The sequence below is a fragment of the Furipterus horrens genome, unplaced genomic scaffold, assembly GCF_987537825.1.
Source record: "Furipterus horrens unplaced genomic scaffold, mFurHor1.1.pri manual_scaffold_1, whole genome shotgun sequence".
NCBI lineage: Eukaryota > Metazoa > Chordata > Mammalia > Chiroptera > Furipteridae > Furipterus > Furipterus horrens.
This window is the reverse complement of record NW_028327171.1, coordinates 217,911,794-217,938,436: the sequence shown is the minus strand read 5'-3', so window position 1 is coordinate 217,938,436 and position 26,643 is coordinate 217,911,794. Positions and strand designations below refer to the sequence as shown.

The following is a 26,643-nucleotide window of genomic DNA, read 5'->3' as shown; positions in this document are numbered from 1 at the left end:
TCCAGTAGGAGTGGGTGGATCTGTGTCAGCCGGTGGAGGTGGCGAGAGCTATTGTGGCTTTCCAGGGTCCGAGCGGGGAGGGGCCGCTGAGCTGATCATCCGGCAGGGATGGCAAATTTTTGCATATTCCCCTCTCCCTCCCCCTTTCCTACTTCCATCGTGGCTGCGGCGCCTTCTAAGCCTAGTTGTTTTCCTTACTTTCCCTTGTTCCTCTGAGGCACAGCAGTATGCAGCTTTAAGAGGTTGCTGGAGCAAGCGAAAGTACATTTCCTGCTCCTCAGAAAGACCCGTTCCCATGACTGAGCAATGGGAAGATGAAATCCCTTCCCCTAAACTAAGCACGCCGGCGACCTAACCAAAGAGCAGTGCTGCTGCCCCTTACCTCGGGATGAGTTTTTTCTGATCAGAATGCTTCCCTCCTCCCTTGACGAGCTGTCCACGGTCATGGCTTCTAGCCAGTAGCACTAAGGCGAGTCCTTCTCGCCAGTCCCTGTTCGGGCGCCACTTGCAAGATACCTGTCCCGCAAATCCCCGACATGGATGAAATGACTGACTCAGAGGCCAAATGTCTGAGGAAAGAGAAGGGGAGTGCCTCTCGGTGGAGGACACTGTCGAGCCTTCTTTAGGTCTGAGTTTTTTCTAGGTTGGCTCCATGCAGAAATGCATGACTTGAGGAGGCAGCCCCTCCTGACTATCATTCGCAAGGACAAAGAGAAATACGAATCAACATGTAGTAATAAGCGGTTCAGACTTTCGGGGCCAGAGTACATTGCAAAAGCTCAGAGTACACTCCCGGAGTTAGACATTCCGTTGGTATAGATTAGGAGTCATACGAAGCAGAGCAGGCAGAGCAGGCTTCCCTAGTGTCACAGGGCACGTTATATTTTTATGTTTCTCCTTAAGACTCTCTGGAGAGTGGGAACGGTACTGTGGCGATTGGGGTGTGCTAACCAGATGTCTTTAAGGCTTATGGGCCCATATGCTGTTCCTGGCTCAAAGCAGTGGTCACAGTTTCCAATACCACACAGACCGGTCTCCCACACTCAGGGACCTGGTGCCTAGAGGAGTCTTTGTACGCTTGGGGTAAATTAATTCTTGATGAAGGAATTGGGCCCATAAAGATTTTTAATTCTATTCTTAAAATTCTTGTAAAAATCACTCCCTTAGTTTGTTTTTAAACAAAGCTGGCAGTTTTTCCTCTCTGTGGGGACAAGGCTCTCTCTGACCCCTGCACTGCCCCACAGAGAGTGGCTCACAGGTGTGAGTGAGCGTGGGGCCACCTGGAGCAGTGCTGTCCCTGTAGGTGATGCTGTGGGACCATGGCCATGTCGACCTTCATGGACCATTTTGCTGGTTTGCATTGCAGGCCGCGCAGCCAGGACAGGCTCCTAGGCTCCCTAACCTCAACTATTTATAGAAAAATGTAATCACATATAGCTGGGCCCCACCCCCAGTGTCCCTGCCTGGGTGGGTCTGGGGTGGGGCCCAGGAACGTGCATTTCTGGCCGTGCCAACACTGACGCTGGTCAGGAGTCCACCCACACGTGGAGAAGGGAGGCTGTGGCGTTGGGACAAAGAGCTGCGTCACGTCACAGAAACGCGCTGTGAGCTGCAGCGGGAGCCCCACATGTGATTTCGAGTTTTCTAGGAGCCACATGGAAAAGTTAAAGGTGGAATTAATGTTATTAATATACTTTATTTAATCTGGTGCATCCGTGATCTTCTATGGGCCCCGAGGAAGAAGACATCTGCTAGGAAGGGCTCCCGGTGGCTCACTGGGCTCACGTTTATAAAAAACAGGACCAAGCAGCCATTTCTGCACAGGGGCCGCCATACATACTGCCCTTCAGGGAGCAGCTGCCCTGCCCTGCTGCCTGCTCGGGTTCCTGCCATCGAGCCGCCCTTATAAAGGAGCTCCAGGAATCCTGGGTCAGCCAATGGGACTGAGACTTTCCCATCCAATCAGAGCAGCTCTATTCTGACCAGTCAGGAAAGTGAACTTTGGACCAATCAAACTGCGAGGATTTGGAGTCCTCGTTTGCATGAGGACAGACCCATCAGGGCCCAGGGACAGGGGCTTCTGTCCACGTGGGCCAGCTCCCCTCTTTCCTGGAAATCGGAGGCTGACTTGTGCCCTTGGCTTGAGCTAAACCCCGGCCAGAGCCTTGCTGGGAGCAGCAGGGAGCAGCCAGGGCCTGTCCCCAGGGCCGCCTCGCAGCCGTGCTGCGTCACCCCTGAGCTGCTGGCACTGAGCCGTGCTCCCTTCACCGCACCCTGAAGTGGGGGCTCCTGTTGGAGCTGAATTGGTGCCGGTGACCATCAACTGACACTCGTGGTCCCATTCTGGTGTCTTCACACTCATGTGTGTCTGGTGTATGGAACACGCCCTGCTCTGTGTGCTGCTCCCACGTGTGGCTGGTGGCTGCCGTGTCGCCAGGTCTCTGCTTGCTGGCCCCAAGGTCTTGCCGCGCCTCTGGGGGTCTTTCAGAAGGTGCTTGGGCACTACTGTGCGCACCGCCAGCCAGGTCCTGCGAAGGCCACCCTGGGCCACGCGCACCGGTCCTTGCTAAGGAAGCTGTTTGAAGGGGCTGCCACTCTAATTGTTTTCCTTCTAATGGTGGGTTTTTATTTTATTTTATTTTACTCTCCAAAGGAAGCTCCAAAGCTCTCAGTAACCCAACACCGCCACTCAGGCTCCGTCTATCATTCTGAGCTGGCACGTGCCCCAGGCAGCCAGGAGTCCATCCACCCGAGGGCCAGCCCCGAGACGTGGGCATCCACGTCGCTGGGGGGCAGTGTCAGCAGCCCGGACCAGGGGCTGGATGACGAGCTGGTGTCCCAGGATGAGGGCACGCTGTGCAGCAACGAGACCCGTGTCGGGTCCAACCGCTGCGGGCAGGACTCCCCCATCGCGCCCTCGCAAGCCGCGCGGAGGAGGAGCGCCGAGGGCTACAGCGTGCTCCGGGGGTCTGGCGGCATGCCCGGCGCCAGCGGGGGTACCGTGCAGCAGATGGCGCTGTCCGTGCTCAGGCAGGTGGCAGTGCGTGGGCGGCGGGGCCCGGGGCCACAAAAGTATTTCATGTCAGTGGGCAGTGGGATTTTATTGTTACTTGTTAAATGTATCAGTACTTTAAAATGTCTCAGTTTTTAAAATTCATAACACAGTAGACACGGATGGACAGAATCCACACGAACAAAAGCCCTTTGGGGTCCTCAGAGAATGCTAAGGGTAGGAAGGGGTCCCAAGAGTGGGAAATTCGAGAACCGCTGCCCCTGACTGCGCTCCCGCCCATCTCCCCTTGTCCTGTGCTGGCTCAGCTCCTCAGCACAGCTGCTCCCCGCACCCGACCTCCCAGCCCACCCCGCTGGCCTCTCGAGGCCCAGGGCTCGGCCCAGCTCACCCCAGCTCTGTGCGCCTCATAGGCGTGTGCGCGCGTGCGCCCGTGTGATACATGTGCATTCGTGCATGTGTGGGGTATGGGCTGTACATGTGTGCTTGGGTGGCACATGTGTGTGGTTGTGACTGGGGTGTGGACATGTGTGTCCCCTGTGGTACATGTGCATGCGTGTGTGTGGAGTGTGTATGTGCTTGTGAGTGGGTGGGATGTGGTGTCTGTGTGCCTATATGTGTACCTGTGTGTGTGTGGGGGTGTACGTGTGTGCATGTCTGCTGTGCATGGTGCTAGATGCTCTCCATCCTAACCTTACAGGAGAGAGGCTGGCCCCCACCCCACACTCCATCTCACGGGTGACCTCAGTGAGGCTAAGGGACTCCCGAGGTCAGAAGCCAGGCAAGGCCACAGCTGGACTTGTACTTGGCTGGCTGGCTGGCTCTCCTAAGGTGCTTGGTGTTAGATGGGTGGCTCTGGCCGCGGGGCAGGGGCTGGAGGTCCCGGAAGGGCAGGACCCAGGGCCCAGGGTGTCATGCAGAGGCCAGTGCTTCCCAAGCGTCCTGACCTGGGGAGCGCCTGTCCAGATGGGGTGCTGCCTGGACAGCCGCCTGTGCACCCCCCCCCCCCCCGTGACCACATCTTGCTGATCCTTCCAGACACAGAAACAGGTGGCTGACCATCCAGCTGCTGCTGCACCGAGGCGCGGACCCCAACCTGTGTCGTGTGCCCATGCGGGGCCTGTTCTTTGCGGTGATGGCCGGGGACGTGGGTGGCGTGCGGCTGCTGCTGGAGAGTGGAGCCAGGACCGACATCCAGTTCCCCCCCGAGGTGGGGCCCCCGAGGGCAGCTGGAGGTGCAGTGAGCGTGGGAGGGGCTGGCTGCAGAGGCCACTGGCGGTGTGAGGCCAGGGCGCTGGCGGGGACACTCACGGGCACCCACCTTCCTGCTCTGGTGGGTGAGCGCTCCACCCGCCAGCCCTGGGCCCCCTGTTGTGCTGAGAGGGCTCCGCTGGCGGTTCTGTTTTCCCTCAGCCTTGGTTGGAGGTGGGCGGCTCTCAGCCTTTAGGTTCCTTGCCCAGGCCCTGTCTTCTCTTCTCTTCTGAGAATAAGGCCCAGTAAGTAGTGCAGGGAAGTGGGATTTGTGTAAGACTCGGGATAAGTTTACTGATTGGACTGCACCTGTGAAACTAAGGGTTACAGCCTTCCAGCTCGGCAGGTTCCACCCACCCACCCATCCACCCACTCATTCACCCATCCCTCCTTCCCTCCACCCGCCCACTCATCCACCCATCCACCCGCCCACCCATCCCTCCATCCACCCGCCCACCCATCCACCCGCCCGCCCACCCGCCCACTCATCCACCCATCCACCCGCCCACCCATCCCTCCACCCGCCCACCCATCCACCCGCCCGCCCACCCGCCCACCCATCCCTCCATCCACACACCCACTTACTCATCCACCCATCCCTCCATCCACCCGCCCACCCACTCATCCACCCACCCACCCACCCATCCCTCCATCCCTCCACCCACCCACTCACCCACCCATCCCTCCATCCACCCGCCCACCCATCCCTCCATCCCTCCATCCACGCGCCCACCCATCTATCCCAGTCAAGAATCAGTTACTTACATGCACCCTTCACATGGGAGTTTCGCTTTATTGAAACGCCCAAGGAGGCAGAGCGGCAGCACCCGGAGAGCGCCCGTTCCTCCCCAGCGCACAGAGGGCTGATGTCAGTGTTTTCTGAGCAACGTCCCCGCGGCCTTTCTCCCGGGCCCTTCCTGTTTCCTCAGGGTCCTCTTGGAGGGCTGGTGTGTCCTCCCCCCGGCCCAGGGTGCACTGTGTGTTCCTGGCTGGGTCCCTCTCCAATTTGGCTGTGCCCCCTCCGCACGCCCTGCCCCAGGACGAGGCCCCCGACCCCCTCTGTGTGGTCAGTGCTGACCAGGCATCCCAGAGACAGCCCTCCGGTGACTCTCAGCCCAGACCAGAGGGCTGCTGTGTCAACAGGCCTGGCTGGGGACTGGCGTCTGGACTGCGTGGCCGTCTGCGGGCACCTGGACCAGGCCCTGGCAGGGGGCCGGGCCTGCCGTGGAGGAAGGCAGGGACGGAACCCTCAGGCCCTGCGCTCCTGCCCGTGGCCCTGGAGGCAGAAGCATCTTGTGAATGGGAGGGGACGTGCCCGGGTGTCCTGTGGGCGGGCCTTGCTGTCCTGAGTGTCACGAGGCAGCCGGCCAGAATGCAGTACTGGGGCCCAAGGAGCACGCGGGCACCGGCCCAGACAGGCCCTGGCCACCCTCCCGTGGGGGAGCCGCTCCCTGGGAGCCTTGCCCTCACCGCTCTGCGTTTCCTCAGCAGCTGGGGGCCCTGACCCCCCTCCACATTGCGGCTGCCCTGCCTGGGGAGGAGGGCATCAAGATTACAGAGCTGCTGCTCCACGCCATCACGGACGTGGACGCCAGGGCCACCGACCAGGACGACGAGTGCAAAGTGGGCAAGGTGTGCCCCTGTCACACGGGAGGGCGGGCGCCCGGGCCCCGGGGCTGCTCTGGAGACTATGTCATCCACTTAGTTCAAAATGTCACTTGTCTCTAAAGAGATTGGTTGATGCTCCGTGTGCGCCCGACCAGCCTGGCCCCGCCGCAGCGTGAGCACAGCTCCCTGGCAGGAGAGCGCGCGAGGAGGGCTCGGGTCGCACGTGCAGGACGCAGGGTGGGGGTTCCTGGGAGGTGGCCCCGACCGCTGCCCGGGGAGGACGGCGGCCCGGTCCTCCACGCAACCACATCTGTGAGTGAGCCTCCCCCTGCAGGGGGCTTGTGGCTGGGCCTTGTCCGGCAAGGGGCAGGTCTCTGGGCCATGGTGGGAGGGGCTTGGGACCCGACCTGACTCCTCTGCCTGCACACAGCTAGACCTGGGGCCTTCCAGCCTGAAGCTCAACAACGAAGCAGGCCCGCCCAGCACCTACTATAGCAGGCACACGTCTGTCCCCAACGAGGGCGGCAGGACGCCTCTGCATGTGGCCTGCGAGCGGGAGGACAACTACCAGGTGAAGTGGCCTTCCTGGGGCAACAGGAGCTGTGTGCTGTGTGTGCATGTGCGTACATGTATGTGTGCACACATGGGAGCGCCCTGGGGCACGTGGGAGTGCATTTGCATGGGTGTGTACATGTATGCGCGTGTGTGCACTGAGTGCATGCATGTGAGCATCTGTGAGTTGTACTTATAGGCAGTACACATGTACACTGTGTACATGTGTGCATTACGTGTGTACTTGGGTGGTGCATGGGTACCTGTGTGACTGTATGGGGGCAAGGCAGTGAGTCAGCAGCCCTGTGGGGACCAGCCGGGCTCAGGGGACACACCTGGGGTGGTGGCCCCAGGCCTTCCTGCCTGAGTGGGCTTTGGCGCAGAGGATGGTCACATCCACAGTGAAATGTGACGTCCTAGGCTGAAACACAGGGAACTCATGTGTCCCAGTGTTGTCTCACAGCATGTGTTAGGGACACGTGTCCACACGTGTGCCTACATACCCACGGGTCCCAGGGTGACGTCACTCTCCCCTATGTAGGACCTGCTCAAGCACATTTGGGCGTGACTGTCCTGGACTGAAACTGTCCGGTGCTCCTCAGTCACCTGTGACTCAGTTCCCCAGTGGTGACCGGGTCCTGTGGAGCCCTGGGTGGTGGCCCCCGGACAGCCTTGGGACTGCTTCCAGCAGGAGGCAACTGAGGGGCCGGGGCGGGAGTGGGGGGCGTGGGAGCCAGGCTGGGCCGAGGGGAGCAGCGGCCGGTGCGGCCGGGGCCGGTAAGCCACTGAGCCTCATTTTACTCCCCCGTAAAGCGACAGTCGGAGCCGGCCTCTGTGGGCCGTGCATGGCTGTTTGCCACTGTACATGGTGATACGAGACCATGAGGACCTGCGGGGGCGGCGTCCGGTGATGCTGGCAGGGCGTGGGGGGCACCTTCAAGCCTCCCTGCTTCAGAGCACCCCTCTTGTCAAAGCCGCCTGGAGCCTGGGCCACTGCCCTGCCCAGAACCTTCTGAGGGGCCATGAGCCTGTGCTGGGAACGGCGCCGCTAGGCTCTGAGACGCAGGCTGGGCAAGGCCTGGGCCAGTAAGTCCAAGGCCTGGGTCTGAGCCCTGTGCCCTCCAACTCACGCCCTGGGTCCTTCGTGACGATTTCCGACCCGGACAAGCAGTTAGGAGCCAGCAGAGGCAACTCTGTCGCTGGGTCCGGGCAGGTGGTGAGGATCAAGTCCCAGAGCTGAGAGGCGTGGCTGCAGCAGTCCTGCCCTTGCAGCTGCGTGCGGGAATGGGGGGATGCTTCCCTGGGAGCTTGGGGGCCCTGAGGCTGGGGAGAGGGAGGGGGCGGCCCCAGCCTGCGAGCACTTCCGGGAGAAGAAGGGGAGGAGGAGCGGACATGAGGGTCCCCGGGGAAGGGCAGGGAGGGTGTACAGACTTGGTGGGCTTCTTTCCCCGGCTGTGTCCTGGGGGCCCCAAGCCCTGGGGACGGTGCACCCTCCAGCCTGCCGACGCCATCTGCCGCGACGGTCTGGTCAACGGTGGGAAGGTCCTGGCTCCCCACTTCCTCGGAAAACAAGCTTTACATCAGTCTGCGCACCGGCCGGCTTCCCACTTTTCATCAGAAACAGTGGATGTTTAGAAAACCTCTCAGGGTGCGGGTGGATCCACACGGCCGCCCGCCGGCCCCTCATCTGCCTGGAACTCAGAACGTGCCGGGCAAGGAGCTGGGGTGCGGGCAACAGCCGGCCACCTCGGGGTGTCGGCGTTGAGGACCCGGCCGCCCTGACCTGTGGCCCTGCCTCCCCACCCAGTGCGCTCAGGGCATCGTTCAGCGGCTCCTGGCCCACAGGGCGAGCCCCAGCCTGCTGTGGAGTGGCCACTCACCGCTGTCCCTGGCCATCGCCAGCGGCAACGACCTGGTGAGTGCGCCCTGACCTTGAGGGCCCCGCCGCAGTGGGGGCCGCAGTGCTTGGCAGTGGCACAGAGACAGCAGGGTGCCAGGGGCGTGGGTCCCCTCGCCCGTGGGTGGAGCTCTGAGAGGTAGGGGGATGAGAGGAGGGAAAGGGAGCAGGGCGGCAGCGAGTGAGCGGCCCGGGTCACAGCCCTGCCCCCGGCGGGCTCCACAGTCTGCAGGAAAGGCGCGCTGGCCGGTTCCCACCGCCTGCTCCTGCCGGCCGCCCCGCCACCCCCTTATCCAGCCGCCCACCAGCCCCGCCCCTCATCCCCCCCCCCCCCCCCGCCTTCCTTCCTTCCTTCTTCCCTCCCTCCCTCCCAACTTGCTCCCCTCCCCCCTACACCCCTCCCCCTTCCCCTCCCCTCCCCTCCCTCTCCCTCCTCCCCTCCCCCTCCCCCTCCCCCTCCCTCCCTTCCATCTGTGTTCCACCCTCCTGCTCATCCTTTCATCTCTGTAGTTTCTGGAGCACCTACTATGTGTCAGGCGGGCACCCCTCTAGGCATTAACTGTTGAGTAAAACCAAGTCTCTGCTTCAAGGGCTTTACATTCTAGTGGGGAAGACAGACTGTCATTGTGTGTGAGGCGTCTTTAGGTGACCTCTGACACGTTCTTAGGTGATGGTAAGTGCTGTGAAGAGATGAAGGTCAATGACAGACAGAGGAGGATGGAGGGAAGCGACCTCCGCAGGGTGGCGAGAGGGCTTCCCTGGTGAGGGGCCATTTCAGCAAAGGAGCTGAAGGCGTCGTTGCTGCAGGCAGGGCCTCCGCAGACATTCGCGGGGTCCCGGCTCCTCTCCCCACTCTCACCCAAAAAGCTGCGCGGCACCTGCTCCTGCCTGGAGCACAGGGGCAGCAGCCAGAGCGCGCGCTCCGGGGGCAGCTCGTGAGAGAGCCGGGCGCTCGTGGCTCTGGATCCCACGCGGCTGCTCTGCCTCCCAGCTCCCCGGGCGGGTGGCACCTGGGCCAGCAGCTGGGGACACAGCAGGGAACAAGGGATATGTGGCCACGCTGCGTCTGGCCGGGTGGTCACAGAGACCCAGGGGGCGCGGGGCGGAGGCACACTGGTCCCAAGGACAAGGGGTCATCCGGGGCTGGCTCCGCAGTGGCCTGGGACAGACAGCACACGCCCCACCCCCGGCGCCACCTCTGCGCGGGTAGCGGCCTTGGGAGTGCTCAGCGGTGGCTTCTGTGAGCCCCAGCTGAGGCCACCACTGTGCTGGGCCTGGCAGTGGCCTCGCTCCGGGGCCAGGGCAGGGAGGGGCCTGGTGGGCGCTGACCAGCTGACCAGCTTGTCTGTGTCCAGGTTGTGAAGGAGCTTCTGGCCCACGGAGCGGACCCCAACCTGCTCCTGACCAGAGGCTTGGGCAGCGCCCTGTGTGTCGCCTGTGACATCACCTACGAGCAGCAGAGGAGCGTGGACAGCAATCTGGCCCTGGTGAGGGGTCGGGCGGGGTGGGCGGGGAAGCCCCGGTCGGTCGTGGGGCCTGGGGCTGGGGGACCCTGCGTGTGGCCCTCCTCCCCCGCGGGCAGGCAGAGCGTCCTGTCCTTGCTCTGTGTTCTCCAAGCCATGATGCTCTGAGTACTGAGAACGATAAAAATGCTTGCCTTTTAAAATGTATGGATCTAAACGATGTGCCGAGGCACCAACACCCAGCGGGCTGGACAGAAGCCCCCCGGTTTGTCTCAGGAAAGACACGCCAAGATTTGGTCTGATTGCAGGATTCTAGATTTTTCTGTGTTGAGTGGGCGTCGGCCAGGGACCCTGACAAAGGACCTGTTGGGCAGGGCTGCAGCCGCCCTGGCTGACGGGTCTCTACACACTGTCTCCCGGGAAGCAAACGCATGACACCCACTCACCAGTAGCCACCAAAGTGGGTGCTCTGGAACCGAACATGGGTCCTGCAGTCCCTCATCCAAACACTAGAATGTGTCTAATAACCACCTCAAGAGTCTCATAAATGCTTCCAACACCTACGATGATTAAAAACATTTTTAGCCCTGACCTGCATGGCTTAGTAGGTTCAGTGAGCAAAAGGTCACCGGCTCGATTCCCGGTCGGAACACAGGTGGGGTGTGCGAGAGGCAACCGGTCAATATTTCTCTCACACACTCATGTTTCTCTCTCTGTTTCTCCCTCTTTCCCCCTCTCTCTAAAAATAAAATCTTAAAAAAAAAATTCTATTAACTGTATATCCTAAACCTGTTATAAATATACTAACACTGCAGAATTAAATTAGTTTTTATTATCTGTATAGTATGTAGATGTAATTTTTCTTACATCTTCCCAGGGTTACTGTCTGTTCAGTAGACCTGTAGCTACTGGTCACCAACCTTGACCTCAGGTCCTGTTAGTTGAAGAGTTTTCCATTCATTCTTTAGGACTTGCAGGTAGAGAAGGATCTTGTCCATAGTCATGGCATTTTTCTCTTCTCTTCCCGTATGTGTGACCTGTTTTCTTTGCCCTGCCCATGGCCTCAGCAGCTGCCCTTTGAGCAGGGGCTCCTGGCCTGGGTCTGCGGGGCTCCTGTCCACCCTGGTCCCTCTGCTACGTCCTTCATGGGCCTCCCACCCACAGCAGCCAGGACTGCTCACCAGCATCTCTCTGGAAGGTTTTCTTTTCTTTTTCTTTCATTTTTTCTTTTTTAAATATTTTTTAAATTTTTTTAGAGAGAAGGCAAGGGAGGGAGGAAGAGGGGGAGAGAAACATCAATGTGTGGTTGCCTCTCACACGCCTCCAACTGGGGACCTGGCCCGCAGCCCAGGCACATGCTCTGACTGGGAATCGAACCAGTGACCCTTTGATTGGCAGGCCGGCGCTCTACCCACTGAGCCACATCAGTCAAGGCTCCCTCCCTCCCTCCCTCCCTCCCTCCCTCCCTCCCTCCTTCCTTCCTTCCTTCCTTCCTTCCTTCCTTCCTTCCTTCCTTCCTTCTTTCCTTCCTTCCTTCCTTCCTTCCCTCCTTCCTTCCTTCCTTAAAATAGGTTATACGCTACACATTAAAAAAATAATTGTGGTAAAAGACACATAGAATTTACCATGTTTTTTTTTAAAAAAAATCCTCACTCGATGACATGCCTATTGATTTCAGAGGGAGGGGAAGGGAGTGGGAGAGAGAGAGAGAGAGAGAGCCCTGCACGTGCCCTGACGCGGGCTCGAACCCGCAGCCTTTCGGTGTACGGGACGATGCTGCGCAACTGAGCCCCCCGCCGGGGCAGCGTCGACCACCTTAACCATTTCCAAGTTCAGGGGCATTGAGCACATTCACGTGGGGCAGCCGTGACTTCCATGCACCCCGTGGGCCTGTTCACTTGACACAGCTGACTCTCCGCCCATTCAACGCTCGCGCCCCGCCCCGCCCCTGCGAACCCGGCCCCTACATCACACGCGTTTGTCCCGCGGGGACCGCCGGTGCCACCGAGCGCCACGCCCCCGGCCCCTGCGCTCCAGCGGGGGCGTCAGGTGTTCTCGCCTTTGAGGCGGACGGAACCTGCTGTGCGCACGGACCACACTGTGCGCTTCGTGTCCGTGGACGGGCGCGGGACGGCCTCCTCTTCGGCAGCTGTGGTCACGCGCTGGGAACACGGGGGCACAAATCTCTCTCCCAGACGCCGCTTTCAAGTCGGGGGTCCACCCAGCCGCGGCGTTGCGGCTAATTTTCTGCGGCGCCCCCACACGGCTTCCCCCCGGGGCTGCCCCGGCCGCCGGCCCCGCGGCCTCGCCAGCGCCCGCCTTTTCGGGTTTGCGGGACGGCGCCCGCCCCGACGCGGGCGAGGCCGCGGCTCCTCTGCTTTCATCCGACTTTCATCCGAGACGCCGAGCACCTTCTCGGGCTCGTGGGCTGCGCGTCCGCCTTCCTTGAAGAAACGCGCGTTCGGGCTGTTCTCTCCGTTTCCTGGGTGCCGATCGCTGACCGGGTGCGTGGCGGGAAGTGCTTCCTCGCACCCGTGGGGCCTTCTTCCTCTTTATAGTGACCTTTGAGGCCCAGCGGCTGTGACGTGACATGGCGTCCCACGCGTGTTTCTCCCTCGTTAGCTGTGCCTCTGGTGCCCATGAAGCCACCGCCAAGGCCACGGTCGTGAGGCCGAGGTCCCCTGTCTTCGTCCCAGTTTTCTAGCTTCAGCTACGGTTTGAACAACAAGCTCTGCCCAGTGCCTTCCGGCGCTTTTCCTCCACGTGACGGGGTCCGGGCGGCCCTCGGAGCCCTGTGCCTCACGCGCGCCGGGGTCCCCCAGAGTGTCGCCCTGCTTTGCAAGGAGGGGCGCGGGGCAGGGCGGGGCCTGCGGCCGGCTGGGCTGCGTCTTCCCGGAGCGCTGGGAACGGGTCCCGCCGCGCTGGCCGCGGGCCTGGCGTGGCGTCCCCGCGGCCACGAGGGATCCGGGCGTAAACTCCACGCGGCCCCCACCCATGCGCTGGGCCTGGTCAGGCCACACTGGCTGCCACTGTTCGGCGGCGTTTGCCCCCAGATGGCGGGTTCTGTGCCCACGAAGCTCCGCGCAGGGCGTCTCCAAGGTTTTGAGTTTGTGAAGCATGAACGTTAGACTGGGAGTGAGGACCGGCCGAGCCCACCATGGCCCAAAGGCAGGCCGTGTGCGGCCCGTGAGTGCCCTGCACCCTCGGCCCGGGTCCCACCCGCTGTGCTGGCTGCTGAACCCTGCGGTTTTGCTGTGTGTCCTGCTAAAGCTATGGAGCCGTAAAGCCTCTTATTGAAGGTGCCTCCTCCCTCGCCAGCGCTGGGCGGGGGCCCTGTTAGATGACATTAGCTGTGAATGGAATTGGTGGTAAGTCTCAAGCCCGAGACCTTGCTGTGCTGCGTGTGGGAAATCATACATGTGCATGGACAACTGCACACCCGCATACCCACCTGCACACACACACACCTATACATGCATACACACATATACCCACCCACCCACCTATACATGCACACACCTATACATGCATACACACATACACCCACCCACCCACCTATACATGCACACACCTATACATGCATACACACATACACCCACCCACCCACCTATACATGCACAAATCTATACATGCACATACACATGCACACACCCACTCCCTACACATCTATACACACCCACACATGCAAACATCTATGCATGCTCACACATGCATGCACAAACCCTACACACATGTACATGCACGCACACACTCATCCCCCACATATCACATGCAAACAACCATGTGTGTACACACGTGTACACGCCCATGTGCACAGATGCGCACACACAAATGTGCATGTGTGTCCACAGTCTCCCTGAGCACCCAGATGTGTGGAATAGGATGTAAACAAGACAGGCCTGTGCTTGCCCTGGGCCACTCCAGTCTAGGGGAAGTGGGACCGCAACCTGGCCTCGACAGACATACGCAGTGGGAGTGGGTGTCACGAGGGGTCCCCAGGAATGGCCTGGCCTTGACTCCCATGACAGTCACTGCAGTGATGATCACCCTGACTTCCTGTCTGTGAGTCTGCATGTCTGTCTTGTGTCTCTCCGCACACCTGCGAGGTGGCCTCCCTGGGTAATGCAGGTGACAATGGCCTGTCTGGCAGTGCCTGCTCTCCTGCTGGGAGCGTGACCTTGGACTGCCCTCCTCCATCCAGCAAGGCTGGCAAGAGGGCCTGGAGGCCTTGGGCAGCCCTGAGCACAGCCTGGGGGGCTGTTGGGGGGTCGAACACCCCAGTTATGGATCCCACCTCCTGCTGGCTGGAGTGTTCACATGCTTTTGATGTAGCTCTGTTCTCCACAGATTGACCAGCTCATTAATTACGGGGCCGACATCCTGGCCCCTGTGACGCTCATGCAGGGGGACAAGGTGGCTGTGGGCACGGCCGTTGACTACGGGTATTTCAAATTCTACCAGGTATGGCTTTGAGTTTCCTGTTGGGGGTGGGGGTGGAGCTGGGGCCTTACCATCCCTTGGGCAAAGCTGGGCCAAAGGTCCCCCACGCTTCCAACCAGAGCGCATCCCAGTCCTTCTGGAAGACACCTGGTGCCCAGGTGTTTCCAGGCCTGGCAGCCATGCCTGGCTTTGAGAGCGCTCTCCCGATTTGTCCTCACAATGAGCCTCAAGAGCAGAGGTGTACCCCCCACCCAGTTCCACCCCCCATAGCACCAGGCCAGGGCTGGGAGTGGGGTCTGCCCTCCCCGGGGCGGGGCTGGCACCCCACAGTGACCGGGCTATGCCACAGGACCGGAAGATCGCCCACTGCCCCTTCCACTTGCTGTTGCCGGCGGAGCGGGAGACGTTCCTGGCCCGGAAGCGGCTGCTGGAATACATGGGCTTCCAGCTGCGCCGCGCTGTCCTGGCCAAGGAGAGCCAGTGGGACCCGAAGGTGCTGTACCTGAGCAAGAGAGGTGGGTGGCTGTGGGCAGAGCCAGGCTGTGTCTGCTGACGATCATGGGAGGTGAGCGGCTGGGCCAGGAAGGGATACAAGAGAGACCTGTCCTGCTACTGCTCTGGCCACCTCCTAGGCCAGGGTCAGCTGTCCCTCGTGTCCTGCCCTCTGAGGAGGTCATGCAAGAGAGGTTGGGGGGGGTCCCAGGAGAACCTCAGGCCACGCTGTGGGAGCACATGTGGGAGCACCGTATCTGTCCAGGAATGCCCATCCCACTGCCAAGGGGTGGGGGGCACAGCACCCGGGAGGGGCGAGGTGTCAACTGAGCTGCTGGAGGCACTGCGAGGCTGTCCTGTGGGCAGCAGGGGGTCCTTGTCCCATGAAAACCTGGCCCAGGGCCACCCTAACCCAAGACTGGGATTTTCCCTCTCACGTGAGGGGTCTGGGGCAGGTGGGTGCGACGAGGAAACCGCAGACCTAGAGCTTGTGGTTCCTGGGGGGGACTGGCCAGCACTGGGATGGGAGGGAGAGGGCCCTGCTTGGTGCTTTGCTTGGTGAGCCACGTCCAGGGGGCTGAACTGGTGACCCCTGCGTGTGTCAGGAGCAGTCTGCTCTGGGAAGTGAAGTTCTGGGTCGTCCACACCCAGCAGGTGGCAGAGCCCACCCGAGAGATCGAAGTTTTGGGCAGAGCCTGGTGGGAAAGGCTGCAGGGTCGCTGGGCACAGGGAATCGTCCTGTGGATCTGGAGAAGGATCCAGAACACACCCCTGTGCACGTGGAAGCTTGTTGCTTAGCTGTAGTAACATCTCTTTCCACCTGCTGAAGAGAATTGGACTTGGTGAGAAACCATGGGGGGCACATCAGGTGTCTGCCCGGGAGAAGGAAGGCGTGTCCCTGGATGGCGAGGGGACCAGGCTAAGATGGCATTTGCGGGGGAGCCCAAGGACCAACCCTTTGGTGGCACTGGTCAGTCACTGGTCTCTCCTCTGCGTGATGGAGCGTCCCCAGAAAGGACTGAGTCACAGGCCCAGGATGGCAGCCTTTTCACCTGTGTCACTGAGGGGCCCGGGGACTAGACGGGATAGGAACTGCACAGGACAACCAATAAGGGGCAGAAGACACTTTGTCAACCTGACAAAGGCACCTGGAGACCCCACAGCCACAATCGGATTTTAATGGCGAAGGACTGACCATTTGCTCTCCGAGGTCGGGAGGAAGACAGGGATGTCTTCTTCCAGTGTTTCTGTTTGATGCTGCACTGGAGCTGCTAGCCTGTGTGATCATGCAAGAAAAAAAAAGATGCCTTCAAGCCAGAAAGGAAAAGTGGAACTATCTCTATTTGCCAGTATCACCTTGCAGATTGAAAACCCTAAGAATCCACTTTAAAAACTAAAACTAATATGAAATTATTAAACTAGATGTATACATATTAAAAGGTTAATATAAATATAAAACGCTCCCACTACTAAAACTATAAATGCACTCAGTAAGGCTGTAGGATATAAGGTCGATATACAGTCACAATGAACAAACCAAATATGAAATCTAAAAGCAACTCCATTTGCAATAACACTGAGGAGAGTGGAAAACTTCCGCATGCATTTAACAGAAGCTGTGTTAAACTTATGCTCTGAAAACTACAAAACATGGTTAAAGAAATCGGCCCAGCAAGTGAGGCTCAGTGGGTTGGAGGATCATCCCATAACGGACGAGCTGCAGGTTTGATTCCCAGGCTGGACACATACACTCCCGAGTCTGGGTGCATATGGGAGGCAGCCAATCCATGTTGCTCCCCACCCCCCCTGCCTCTCTCAAAAAAAAAAAGAAAAAGAAAAAAAGCAATGGAAAAAAATGTCCTCAGGTGAGAATAAAAGAAAGGAAGGAAGAAAGAAAAGAAATGAAAGAAAGAAAGAAAGAAATGAAAGGAAGCTCAATAAATGGGAAGACATCTCCTGGTCAGAATTCCAGCTGACTTCTTTGTACAAAATGAGAAGCTGATTCTAAAATTCACATGGAAATGCAAGAGTCCCAGAACAACCAAAAAAATCTTGAAAGAGAACAAAGTTGAAGGACTCCTCTTTCTCAATTTTAAACTTACTGCAAGGCAACGGTCATCAAGACTGTGCCGCCCGCATAAAAACAGACCAACGGGCCAGCAGACTGGAACCTGTGTGTCCCCGCCGAGGCTTTAACGGGGGAGGGACAAGCCTTTGCAGCAAGTGGGGCCGAGGCCTCTGGTTACCCAAACACGAAACGATGAAATTAATTCAGCTTGGACTGAAGACCTACGTGTAAAAGCTTAAACTGTGAAACACTTAGAAGAAAACACAGGGCAAGTCTCCACACCCTGGGACCCGGTGGCAGAGTCACAGGCAAGACACCAAAGGCATGAGCCCCGGAAAAGTAGATAAATTGGACAGCCTTTTTTTTTCTTTCCTTCAAAGGACACTGTCAAAAATGAAAAGACAATCTACAGGCGAATATATTTGCAAACCTACACCTCGTAAGGAACTCGTATGTAGAATAAACTGTCACCCCTCAATGATAAAGACAAACAATTGGATTAAAAACTGGACAAAGGATAGGAGCAGAAACCCGTCTGACGCTGGAGGGAAGGAGCGGTTGGGCCGAGAAGGCGTCTTGAGGCTGAAAAGCCAGGCCGGCAGCTGCACAGCCTGGGACGGGAGCGGGGCGGCCCCACGGCCCGCACAGCTCATCTTCGCGGCCACACGCACTCGCAGGAGGTTTGCAGGGCGCCGGCGGGCGGGCCAGACAAAGGGGCAGGAGCCACGCCTCCCAGCGGCCCGGTGACCCTGTGACTGCTCAGACCGGACGCCAGCGCCTGGTGTGATGCCTGTCTCGGTGGCTGTGCCGTTCCGGCAGTTGCTGACAAAACTCTCCGTGGCTCCCAGAGGCCTGGGGATGCCGGCCGAAGTCGCTCCGTCCCAGGTCACAGCACGAACACTGGAACCGAAAAGAAATCGGGCTCAGAGATGGGGTCGGTCTTCGTGCCACCCACATCTGCACAAAACTCCTGTAAAGAAGGGTGTATGCATGCGAGCAGCCAGCAGACCCACAGGAAGACGCTCAGTGTCACTGGTCATCAGACCCGAACAGACGGAACCACCGAGATGCCGCTTACCCCCAACGAGATGGCCGGAACATGAACATGGGCGAGAGAGGCCACCCTCCTGCCCGGCGGCTCCTAAGATGCTAACCTGGGCCCCCATGTGACCCGGCAGCCCCGCTCCTGGCTGGGTGCCCCCAGCATGTGCTCGCAAATGTGCAAAGCGGCATGATTCATGAAAGCCCGACGGGAGCAGCACGGGTGGGCGGAGGAACGCGCCGAGGCCGATCCACGGTCATGCTCTGCGGCGGGGTGGGGCCTTGGACACACGATGCTCTGAGAAGGCGCCATCACAAGGGCCACACATGAAAGGAGGCATCCAGAAAGGCAAAGCGGCACAGACCGAGGAGGGAGCAGCCACGGGGGGCCGGGCCGTTTTCAGTGACGATGGTGTCGGCTGGATTGTGGAGATGGTCACACACCGGCGCGTGGACAGGAGCCCCTGAACTGAGCCCTTGATAGGTGGCGACCTGGGGGCACAGAGTTACAGCTCAATGGAGTGGTGGAGAAGAGCCCACCCCTCCCGTGAAGGGAACACCCTTCCCATGTTCACGTTTCCTCCCAGAGAAACGGTCTGTGAAGCTGGGGCCCCAGACCCACATCCCTGTTCCTTATTGTCGCCTCTCCCGGGAGTGGCCCTGTGCCATGTGGGCTTCATAACCTTGCCCATGGCACGTGGCTTCCGGGGCCCATGTCCTCGTCCCCACGGCAGCTGGACTGGCAGCCCGGGTGCCGGGGGGCGTGGGAGGAGCAGCCGGGGGGGTGTTTCCTTGTGGGGGTCCCTGCGTTCCTCAGGGTGGGAGGAAGCAGAGGTTGGGCTCCCCTTCTGGGTGGGGTGACCTGCTGTTGAAGGAGAGGACGGTACAGGGATGTGGCGGGAACCCTGTGGTTACTGTGGGGACCCACCGCGCTCCGGTCCCCGGCCCGATCCGCTGTGCACCGGCTCCAGTCCAGTGGGGACTGTGCACTGGACAAGGCCAGAGAAACCTGGGGCTGCCTCGTGGCCTGAAAAGGGTGCGGGAGGGGGACACTGAGCCAGACGACCGCGCAGAGGCAGGGCGACCGGGAGGCTGCAGGCGGGCGGGTGCGCAGGAGCAGAGGGAAGCCCCTCCCCGGAGGCCGTGGATGCCCCGACCCTGCCAGACCAAGCCCCACTCTGCCTCCTGGGACCTGCCGTGGGCTGTCAAGGGTTTGGAACCCCACCGGCCCCCAGCACTGCCAGGGTGGGCAGGGCGGGCAGCCCAGCGCGCCCTCTCCCCACGGGGGCCTCAGACCTAACGTGGGGTCTCTGCACACAGCCGAGCTGACCCCCTGCCTGAGGCTGAAGCAGAAGGGAACCGGCCCCAAGGCGCTGCGCCTGGAGGAGGCGGAGCCGTGAGTGGCCGGCGGGGCCCCGCCCACTGTGGGTGTGGCAGGATGGGGGGCACGGGGGTCCACAGGGCGCTCTCAAGGAGCCCTTCCATGTTGGGGGGACAGCTGTCTCATGGACCCTGTGCGCTGCACCCCTCCCAGCCCCCCCACCTTGGGGTCATGGCCCTGCTCCCAGCTGGCTCTCCCAGAACAGTCTCTACATGACTGTATGTGCCTGCCCAGGACGCCCTGGTGGGTGGGGCGGGGGTGCGGGGCGGCTGGCAGGGGTGGCGCGAGGGCAGGGGCGTGCTGGGCTGACCCGCAGCCCCTCGTGCCTGCTCGGAGCCGCTCCTCCCCACCCCACGCTGTGGCAGTGGGGTCCCCACTGCCCCCGCCCAGACCCATCTGTGAGCCTTTGGGTGGGGTCCTGGGCACGGTGCTTGTTTTCTGTTCTGAATGGCTCCATGCTGGACGTCCTTGGATGGGACTTCAGGTCTCTGTCCACGTGCAGAAGACACGGGGAAGATCCCGGGGCCAGGTCGGAGGCACGGGTGGCCAGCACTGCCCGACCCTCGCGTGGCCCCCGCAGGATTCCCTTCTTCAAGTTCTGCCACCAGTGCGGCCGCTCCGTGGGGGTGCGTCTCCTGCCCTGCAGCCGCTGCTATGGCATCCTGACCTGTGGCAAGAGCTGCAAGACCAGAGCCTGGACAGACTTCCACAGCAAAGACTGCAGTGCCCTGGTGGCCATGGGTGAGTCCCGGTGCCAGCGGGTGGTGTGGTTGTGGGCACCGGCCTGTGGGCTGGCCGGGCGGGGTCCCCGTCACTCCCTGTAATCTCGGCCACTTTCCAGAGTTCCCAGATGGGCCTGTCTTGGGGACCGGGGACACTGAGCAGGCCTGGCCTTTCTCCACACATGGTGGGCACCACACTGCACGTGCCCGTGGCTGCTGGCGTGGGCCTGCCACCGGCTCCACTGGACACCTGGGCCCCCTGGTGGACAGGGCTCCCTGGGACCACGGGCACCTGCGATGGGAAGGTTCCTCCTCTCCCGCCCTGCCCTCCTCTGGGCCGAGCTAAGGCTGGTGCTCTGAGCGCACGGTGGGGTGGGGCAAGACTGGGACCTGGCTGGGTGGGCTCTTCCTCAGAGCTTGTGCTCTGCGGGCGGAGGGGCTGGCTGACCCCTGGTCTGGGCTGCGCCCCCGACACGGATCCTGATCCTGAGCTCTGACACTCGCTGTCACCTCCGTTTCCCCCTTTGCAATACGGGAGTTTTTGCAACAGCCTGGCACGCGGAGCTGAGGCTCTGCCCCAGGGGCGAGGCGGGGAGGGCCTGCGGGCTCAGGGTCTGCGCTCCCGCTGCTGCCTCCGCCTCCGCAGGCGCCCAGGCCCCCCCTCATGGTCCCCCTCTGCCCGTTCCCTCTCCAGGGTCCTACCCGGAGGAAGAGAGCTCGAGGGCGGAAGGATCTCAGTAAAGGAGCGAAGTCGGGTCTCAGTTGCGGGCACCCGCCCCGCGCGCCGGGGCCTCCTCCAGCCTGACTCAGGGAGTCTGCGCGCCCGTGGGCCCTGGTGGGGCCTCCCTCCTGACCTCGCAGTAAAGCGGCCCCACTGGGTGTGCTTTAACCCTGCCTGTGCTGCGTGCCATCCACAGACTCGCCACGTGGGCCTGGCCGTCTTCGGGCAGATGAGGGTCAGGACCGGAGCAGAGGGTACCGATGGAAGGCGCTCCTGTGCTCTGGGGATGTTTGGGGGCTCCTGAGCGGAGGCTCTCCACGCCCAGCTAGGCAGGGACGGGGTGGGGGTGGCGTGTGTGTCCCAGTCGCGTTCCTCCCCAGGCTCCGGGGCGCTGGTGCCTGGAGTGTCCCCTGGCGGGGGTGGGGGTGAGGCGGTGGATGCGGACCCGCCGTGACTGAGGGAAGGAGGGATGGGGTGACCCTGGGCCAGGGTAGCGGGCCTGCTTTGGTGGAGAGACAGGTGGAAGGGGGCTGTGGGGAGCCTGCTGAGAGCAGAATGGTGGGGCAGGGGCTGGGGAAGGGGTGCAGGGGCCTGTGGGGGCCAGCCAGGCCAACTCTGTGCTGGGCCAGGCGGTCAGCCCGCTCTGCCTGGTTCCCCTGACCTCCTGTCAAAGATGGGGTCCCTGTCGGCTGGGTGCTCTGGGAGGTGCTCCTGGGCATGCAGGACAAGGGCCGTGTGCTGCTCTGGAGCCCGGAGCGCTGTCCCCTGGCCACAGCCCCTAATGTGACCTCAGTGGGTGGGCTCCCGGCTGGGGAAGGCCTTCCTGGTGAAGGCTGGAATGGGGCATGAACCCCAAGAAGCGGGGGTGGCTCCCCTGCATCTGCCAGCAGGGAAAACACTCCTACAGAGGACTTGTGACTCCACCCTGTCCTTGTGACTTGTACAAAAGTATTCGTGCAGAAGAAGAGGTGACATTAATCCCAACCCCCATCTGTCTGTAGAGATGCCCACACCCACACGCATGTACACACACACACATACACATGGCTGACACTGCTGTCCTGTCAAGTCCACCTGTACAGATGCCTGTGCACACGTACACGCACGCACACATACATGTGCCCCACGCATGTGCCCCACCACACATGTGCCCTTGAAGGTAGAAGCGTGGTGTGTATGTTTCAAACTAAGCCACAGACATCTTTCTTTGATGGTGACCATTTCTCTGCAATGCACTTTCCCGGGTGCCGTTTTATTTTCTGCGCTGCCCGCAGTAGCTGCTCCGCACCAGGAAAGGCACAGTAAAGACAGTGGAAGCCGCCCCGACCACCCACGCAGGGACCGGCGTCCCGAGCGTGTTCTCCCCAGGGGCCCCTCGCACGTGGACATGTGTGTGCTCACCGCACCTTTTCACTCCTGGCTCACTTCTCACTAAGACAGGGGTTGGTCTGTGGCCTCCCCCGCCCTCCCCACATGCCCGGGTCCTGTCGTGCCGTACGTTGGCCGGCGCCTCGCTGGTGGCATTTGCTGGTGGGCTTTACATGTTTGGCTCACTTGTCCGCACGCTGCACACGCGTGGCCTGTGTGTGCCTTGGGGGGGATTCACAGAGGCCGGTCCTCAGGCGGTAGGGCCCCCGTCTCCCGCGCTCTCCGGGCGGGTTGGTGCATGTCCGCGTGCGTCCTCCGTGATGACAACTTCCCTCCACTCTCCTGAGGGATTCGTGCAGGTGGGAGCACGCTCCTCACCCGCGAAGTGGGGTGTGTGTCCCTGTGTCCCTGCTATTCGGGGTGTGGCTCTTGCTGACAGGCATGCCCTTCCTAGAGCCCAGCACCCTCCCGGGTCCTCGGGGCTGGGGGGCACCTTGGTTTCTGCGTGGGGTTCCCTGCTGATGCTTTCTGCCTGCCTGACTCTCAGGGTCTGGTGGGCAGGGGCTGAGGAGGCTGCCCACCCCCCCGAGACCACACAGGGTATACCCAGCCATCTTGTTCTGCCCGTGATTCTGTGAGCAGCCCAGAATAGATTCCTGTGGGGGGGGGGGCGAGCGCCCCGTGGCCAGCACCTCCTGCCCCAGCGATGGGCGCTGCGCCGGGGGACCTGCACTCAGGGGGCCCGTCTGCACGGACTCGCCCCGGGAAATGCGCACTGCTGCGCGTGATCACTCAGTGAAAAGCATCTCGCTGGGCCTCACTCTCTTGTTTGGTTGGGGACACAGCGGGCATGTCCCCCATGCTGTTTCTGCCGCCACGACCCCTACCCTCGGCTCTGTCCTGTGGCCCCCAGGCACCAGTGCCGCAGAGGCCAGCCCGTGCAGCTCCTGTGTCCACACGTGGGACGTCCCATCAAAGTCCTGGCTGCTCCGCCCGGCCTCCCCCACCTTCGCTCCATGCCCCTTGTGCCAGGCTGGGCCGCGCCTGCCCGGAGCACTCCCTCGTCCCGCGCCCGGATGGATGGCGCCGCGTGCTCTCCCCTCTGGGTCCACCTGTGTGCTGAGCGCTTGCCCTGGGCCCCGAGGGCCGTGGAGGGCAGTGTGGTGGGGCCCCTGCCCTGAAGAGGAGGCCTGATGCTTGAGGTGTGGGTGCCGCCAGGCCCCCCTGGGTGGGGCGGGGCTCATGACTGGGCGCAGAGCGGGTCCTCAGCACCCACCGAAGGGGCGACCTGGCTGCAAGTCCCCCAGCGTCACCTCACATCATCGTCTCCTACCCACACCGAGTGACTGTGGCAGCCGCAGCTGCGTCCCCATCCTGTGTTCCGGGCGGTCGGCTCCCGGCTCTGCAGATGCTGCGTCCCAGCCGTGCCTTCTGGTGCCTGCGGTTCTTTCTCTGTCCCCCCCGGCACACGGCACACGGCACACGGCACAGCACTGTGTGGTGTTAGGTGACGGTGGCAGCGGCAGGCCAGCCTGTGACTTCTTGGGAATGTTCTCAGCCATGGACTTCTTAAAGGACACAGGCGTCCCTTCCTCTGGGCTGTCATGTTAAAGTCAGTCATTCCAGCATAAATCGGTAACTTCATGGGCCACATTTTGTCCCACTGATCTCTCTGCTCTGTCGATGGGGTGGCTTTGTGCGCTTTTAGTCCAGAGGGACGTGCCCACACCCGCCTGACCCGCAGCCCCTGTCCCTGGAGGCCGGCTGCCCCGGTGCAGGCCACAGACCCTGTTCTGTCCCCGACAGGCTGCTCTGCAGGAGGTCAGGCTGCCTCCACCTGCAGGGGTCCCGGAACCGGCCACGTCCCACCACGCCCTTGGCGGGGGCTGTGGCGTCGGGGGCGGGCGCCGCGTGGCCCTACGCTGTGCCGAGCTCTGTGCCAGCGCCCAGAGATGCTGTCCCATTGGCCCGCGGCGGGTGCTCTGTGTCACCTGTCCCCTCCCACGGTGCCGTCCACCAGACTCCGGCCGGGCCCACAGCCACCCCCAGGTCCTGGTGCTGCCGGCAGCTGGCCAGCTTCCCAGGGACAGCTGGGGCTCGGAGCAGCAGGGGGCCTCTGGTCACCTGTCCTCGGGGCCCCCGCTGAGCACAGCCCTCGCTCCAGAAAGTGCTGTGACACTGCCGAGGCCCCCTGCCTGCCTCTGCCTGAGGCTGGCCGCCCGCCCTGGGGCCCCAGCTGCCCCCGGGGCTGTTATTGCTGCTGGAGGCTGACCGGAGGGAACAGCCCAGGCTGCTGCGGAGCAGCGTCCCGCCTGCTGTGTGGGGGCCCCGGGGCCCGGGCGGGGGTGAGGCCGGAGGGGCAGGGTGCAGACCTAGGTGCGCTGGGGGCAGAGGCCGCTGCGGCTGTAACCACGGTGGCAGAGGCAGGGGCCTGTCGCGCTCGGTTTGCTGAGGGTGGTCCGGGGCCGGCCCACCAGCCTTCCGCACCTTCCCAGCCTGGCCTGTCCTTCCACTTGGCACCAGGTGGACAGATGTCCGTGCCAACATCCACCCCGGCTGTGCTGACCCAATGTCGGGCCAGCCGGTCCCTCCTGCGGTTCTGTCATCAGGTCTGTCTTCCTGTGCTTTCCCCGGAGGACCCCTCCGCTCACGCCCCGGAAAGTCTCGTGTTCCCTTGACGACAGCTGGCTGAGCGTTTCTCCCGTGTGGCCGGTGTGGGAGGCTCCTGCCTGTGCAGTCTGGCCATTTGTCCTGTCGAAGGGATGGTTATTGTTGGCAGTGAGAGCGTCCTGTGTGCTGTGTGGCCTGCAGGTCACGGTGTCCACGGTCTTCTCAGGACCCCAGACCCAGGCGCCAGGGAGACCTGTCGTGTCCTTGGTGGCCTGTGGCTCTGGGTCTGTCGTACGTGTTCTATGTCTTCCCCATGTTTTCAAGTGTTGTTTTCTATATTTTGGGGACCCATTTTCTTCTTTCCTGTGGGGGTCACCAGCGGCCTGGCACTGTTTGCAGGTCTTGGTCCCACCCCCAGTCCCTCACAGTTTTTGCCGACCCGCCTGCGGGGGGCCCACCTTCTGCAGGGGGTCTGCGCCTCAGCGCCACTTGCTGCTGCATCCAACTTCTTTGTTTGTTTTCTTTTAAAAACTAGACTTGTCCTCACCCAACGATTTCCATCTCTGTGTTCCTCTGAGACCGTGCAGTGCTCAGCTGCCCTCCCTGCTCAGGCCCCAGGGCCGGCTCGGGGGGCGGGGGGGGGCCTTTCCCCAAGCGGGAATTTTGATTTGCAGCCCCGTCACCGGGGTGTCTCCCCATCCCCGAGGGGCTCGATTCTGCCGCATGCTTGGGGATCCTCGCTGCTCCGGCATCTGCTCCAGGCCGGGGCGGCCGAGGCCCCACGGAGCCGGTGTTTCTGTGGGTTCTGGCTGCAGGGGGGCTGCATCTGTCCGTGTGGCCCAGGCCACATGGGCTCGGCCTGCGCGCCTGCCCCGCCTGTCTGCTCACCGGCTCACGCAAAGGGGTTTTTGCAAGTGACCCCCATTCACCATGGCCTTGCTCCCGGGGAACTCACGCAGCTGCTGACTTTGGAAAATGCTTCCTTCCAGCATCTCGATGTGCCTGCCGGGGAGGGGTCACTTTGGCCGAGTGCTGTGACCTCTTCCCACTGGACACCCCCTAGCGTTCTCTCCCTTCTCTCCCGTTTCTTGCTCTCACGCGGGGACAGAGGTCTGGCTCCCGGTCACCCCTGGCGCTTGGAGACCTTGCTGGCTGCTGCTGTTTCCCCAGGTCGGGCGTGGAAAGGGGTTCATGCTGGACACCAGGCGGTCCCTGTCCAGAGCTGGGACCACACAGAGGCGGCGCCAGTGCTGAGATTCCCTGAGGTCTCACTTTGGTCCCCTCTGTGCAGTGGGGAGGGCCAGCCAGGCTCCCGGAGCCCATCCTCCAGTGCCCGTCCCCTCCCCTCGACTCGGTTCCCATCTTTGGTGGCCCCAACATGCAACCTGCCACCTGCCTTTGGTTCCCAGCAGGGGGACAGACCCCCAGTGCTCCCCCACCCCTTACTCACTAGGCACAGAGGGTGGGGGTCGGCTCTCCATCCTCCCGAGAGCTAGAGCTCTGACTGCAAACTTCCCGGAGAGCAGGGTGTGCACGCCCGCACGCACAGGTGTGAGTACACACATGCGGCTCAGTGCCGGTCACCCGGAGGCTGGGCCCCTGGACTCCCACAGCGGGCGGGCCCGCGTGCTGTCCTGCGCTGGGGCCGCCTCACCTGGCCCCCCACTTCCCCAGCAGGGAGCCCTTATTTGCCTCGGTTCCGGAAGAAGGTCCAGGAGCCTCTGAAGCATCTGCACGGCTGCCAGGTGCCCATGCGGAGCAGGGGGCAGCAGATCTGCTCCAGCTACAACCAGGAGTGAGCGGCGGCTGCCCCACTGCCCTGGGGCTGGGCAGGCCCCAGACGGCCTCTGTGCCGAGGTCGGGGGAGCAGCTGGGCGCCAGGCACCCTGGACTCTTGGAGGGGTGGGGGAGCACGCAGCCCCTGCTCTGCCCGTGCCCGAGGCCCCACTGCGCCCAGGCCGGCAGACTCTGCGAGGACTAGGGGAGCCCCTCCGTGGGATCCACCCTTCCTCCTGGGTG

At 61.8% G+C, this 26,643-nt stretch overlaps 1 protein-coding gene across 1 annotated transcript in view; it reads left to right on the top strand.

Annotated features, from left to right (window-relative positions):
* Positions 1–20,686, top strand: part of ANKMY1 (ankyrin repeat and MYND domain containing 1) — a 31,178-nt gene extending 10,492 nt beyond the window's left edge. Inside the window, exons 6-16 of the mRNA XM_090285289.1 lie at positions 2,654–3,030; positions 4,049–4,220; positions 5,753–5,893; positions 6,300–6,440; positions 8,229–8,336; positions 9,674–9,805; positions 14,129–14,242; positions 14,571–14,736; positions 19,143–19,218; positions 19,784–19,944; positions 20,620–20,686. Of these exons, the coding sequence (XP_090141415.1) occupies positions 2,654–3,030; positions 4,049–4,220; positions 5,753–5,893; positions 6,300–6,440; positions 8,229–8,336; positions 9,674–9,805; positions 14,129–14,242; positions 14,571–14,736; positions 19,143–19,218; positions 19,784–19,944; positions 20,620–20,666 (1,635 nt within the window). The 3' untranslated portion in view covers positions 20,667–20,686. The remainder of the gene's footprint in view (positions 1–2,653; positions 3,031–4,048; positions 4,221–5,752; positions 5,894–6,299; positions 6,441–8,228; positions 8,337–9,673; positions 9,806–14,128; positions 14,243–14,570; positions 14,737–19,142; positions 19,219–19,783; positions 19,945–20,619) is intronic.
* Positions 20,687–26,643: the final 5,957 nt, after the last annotated feature.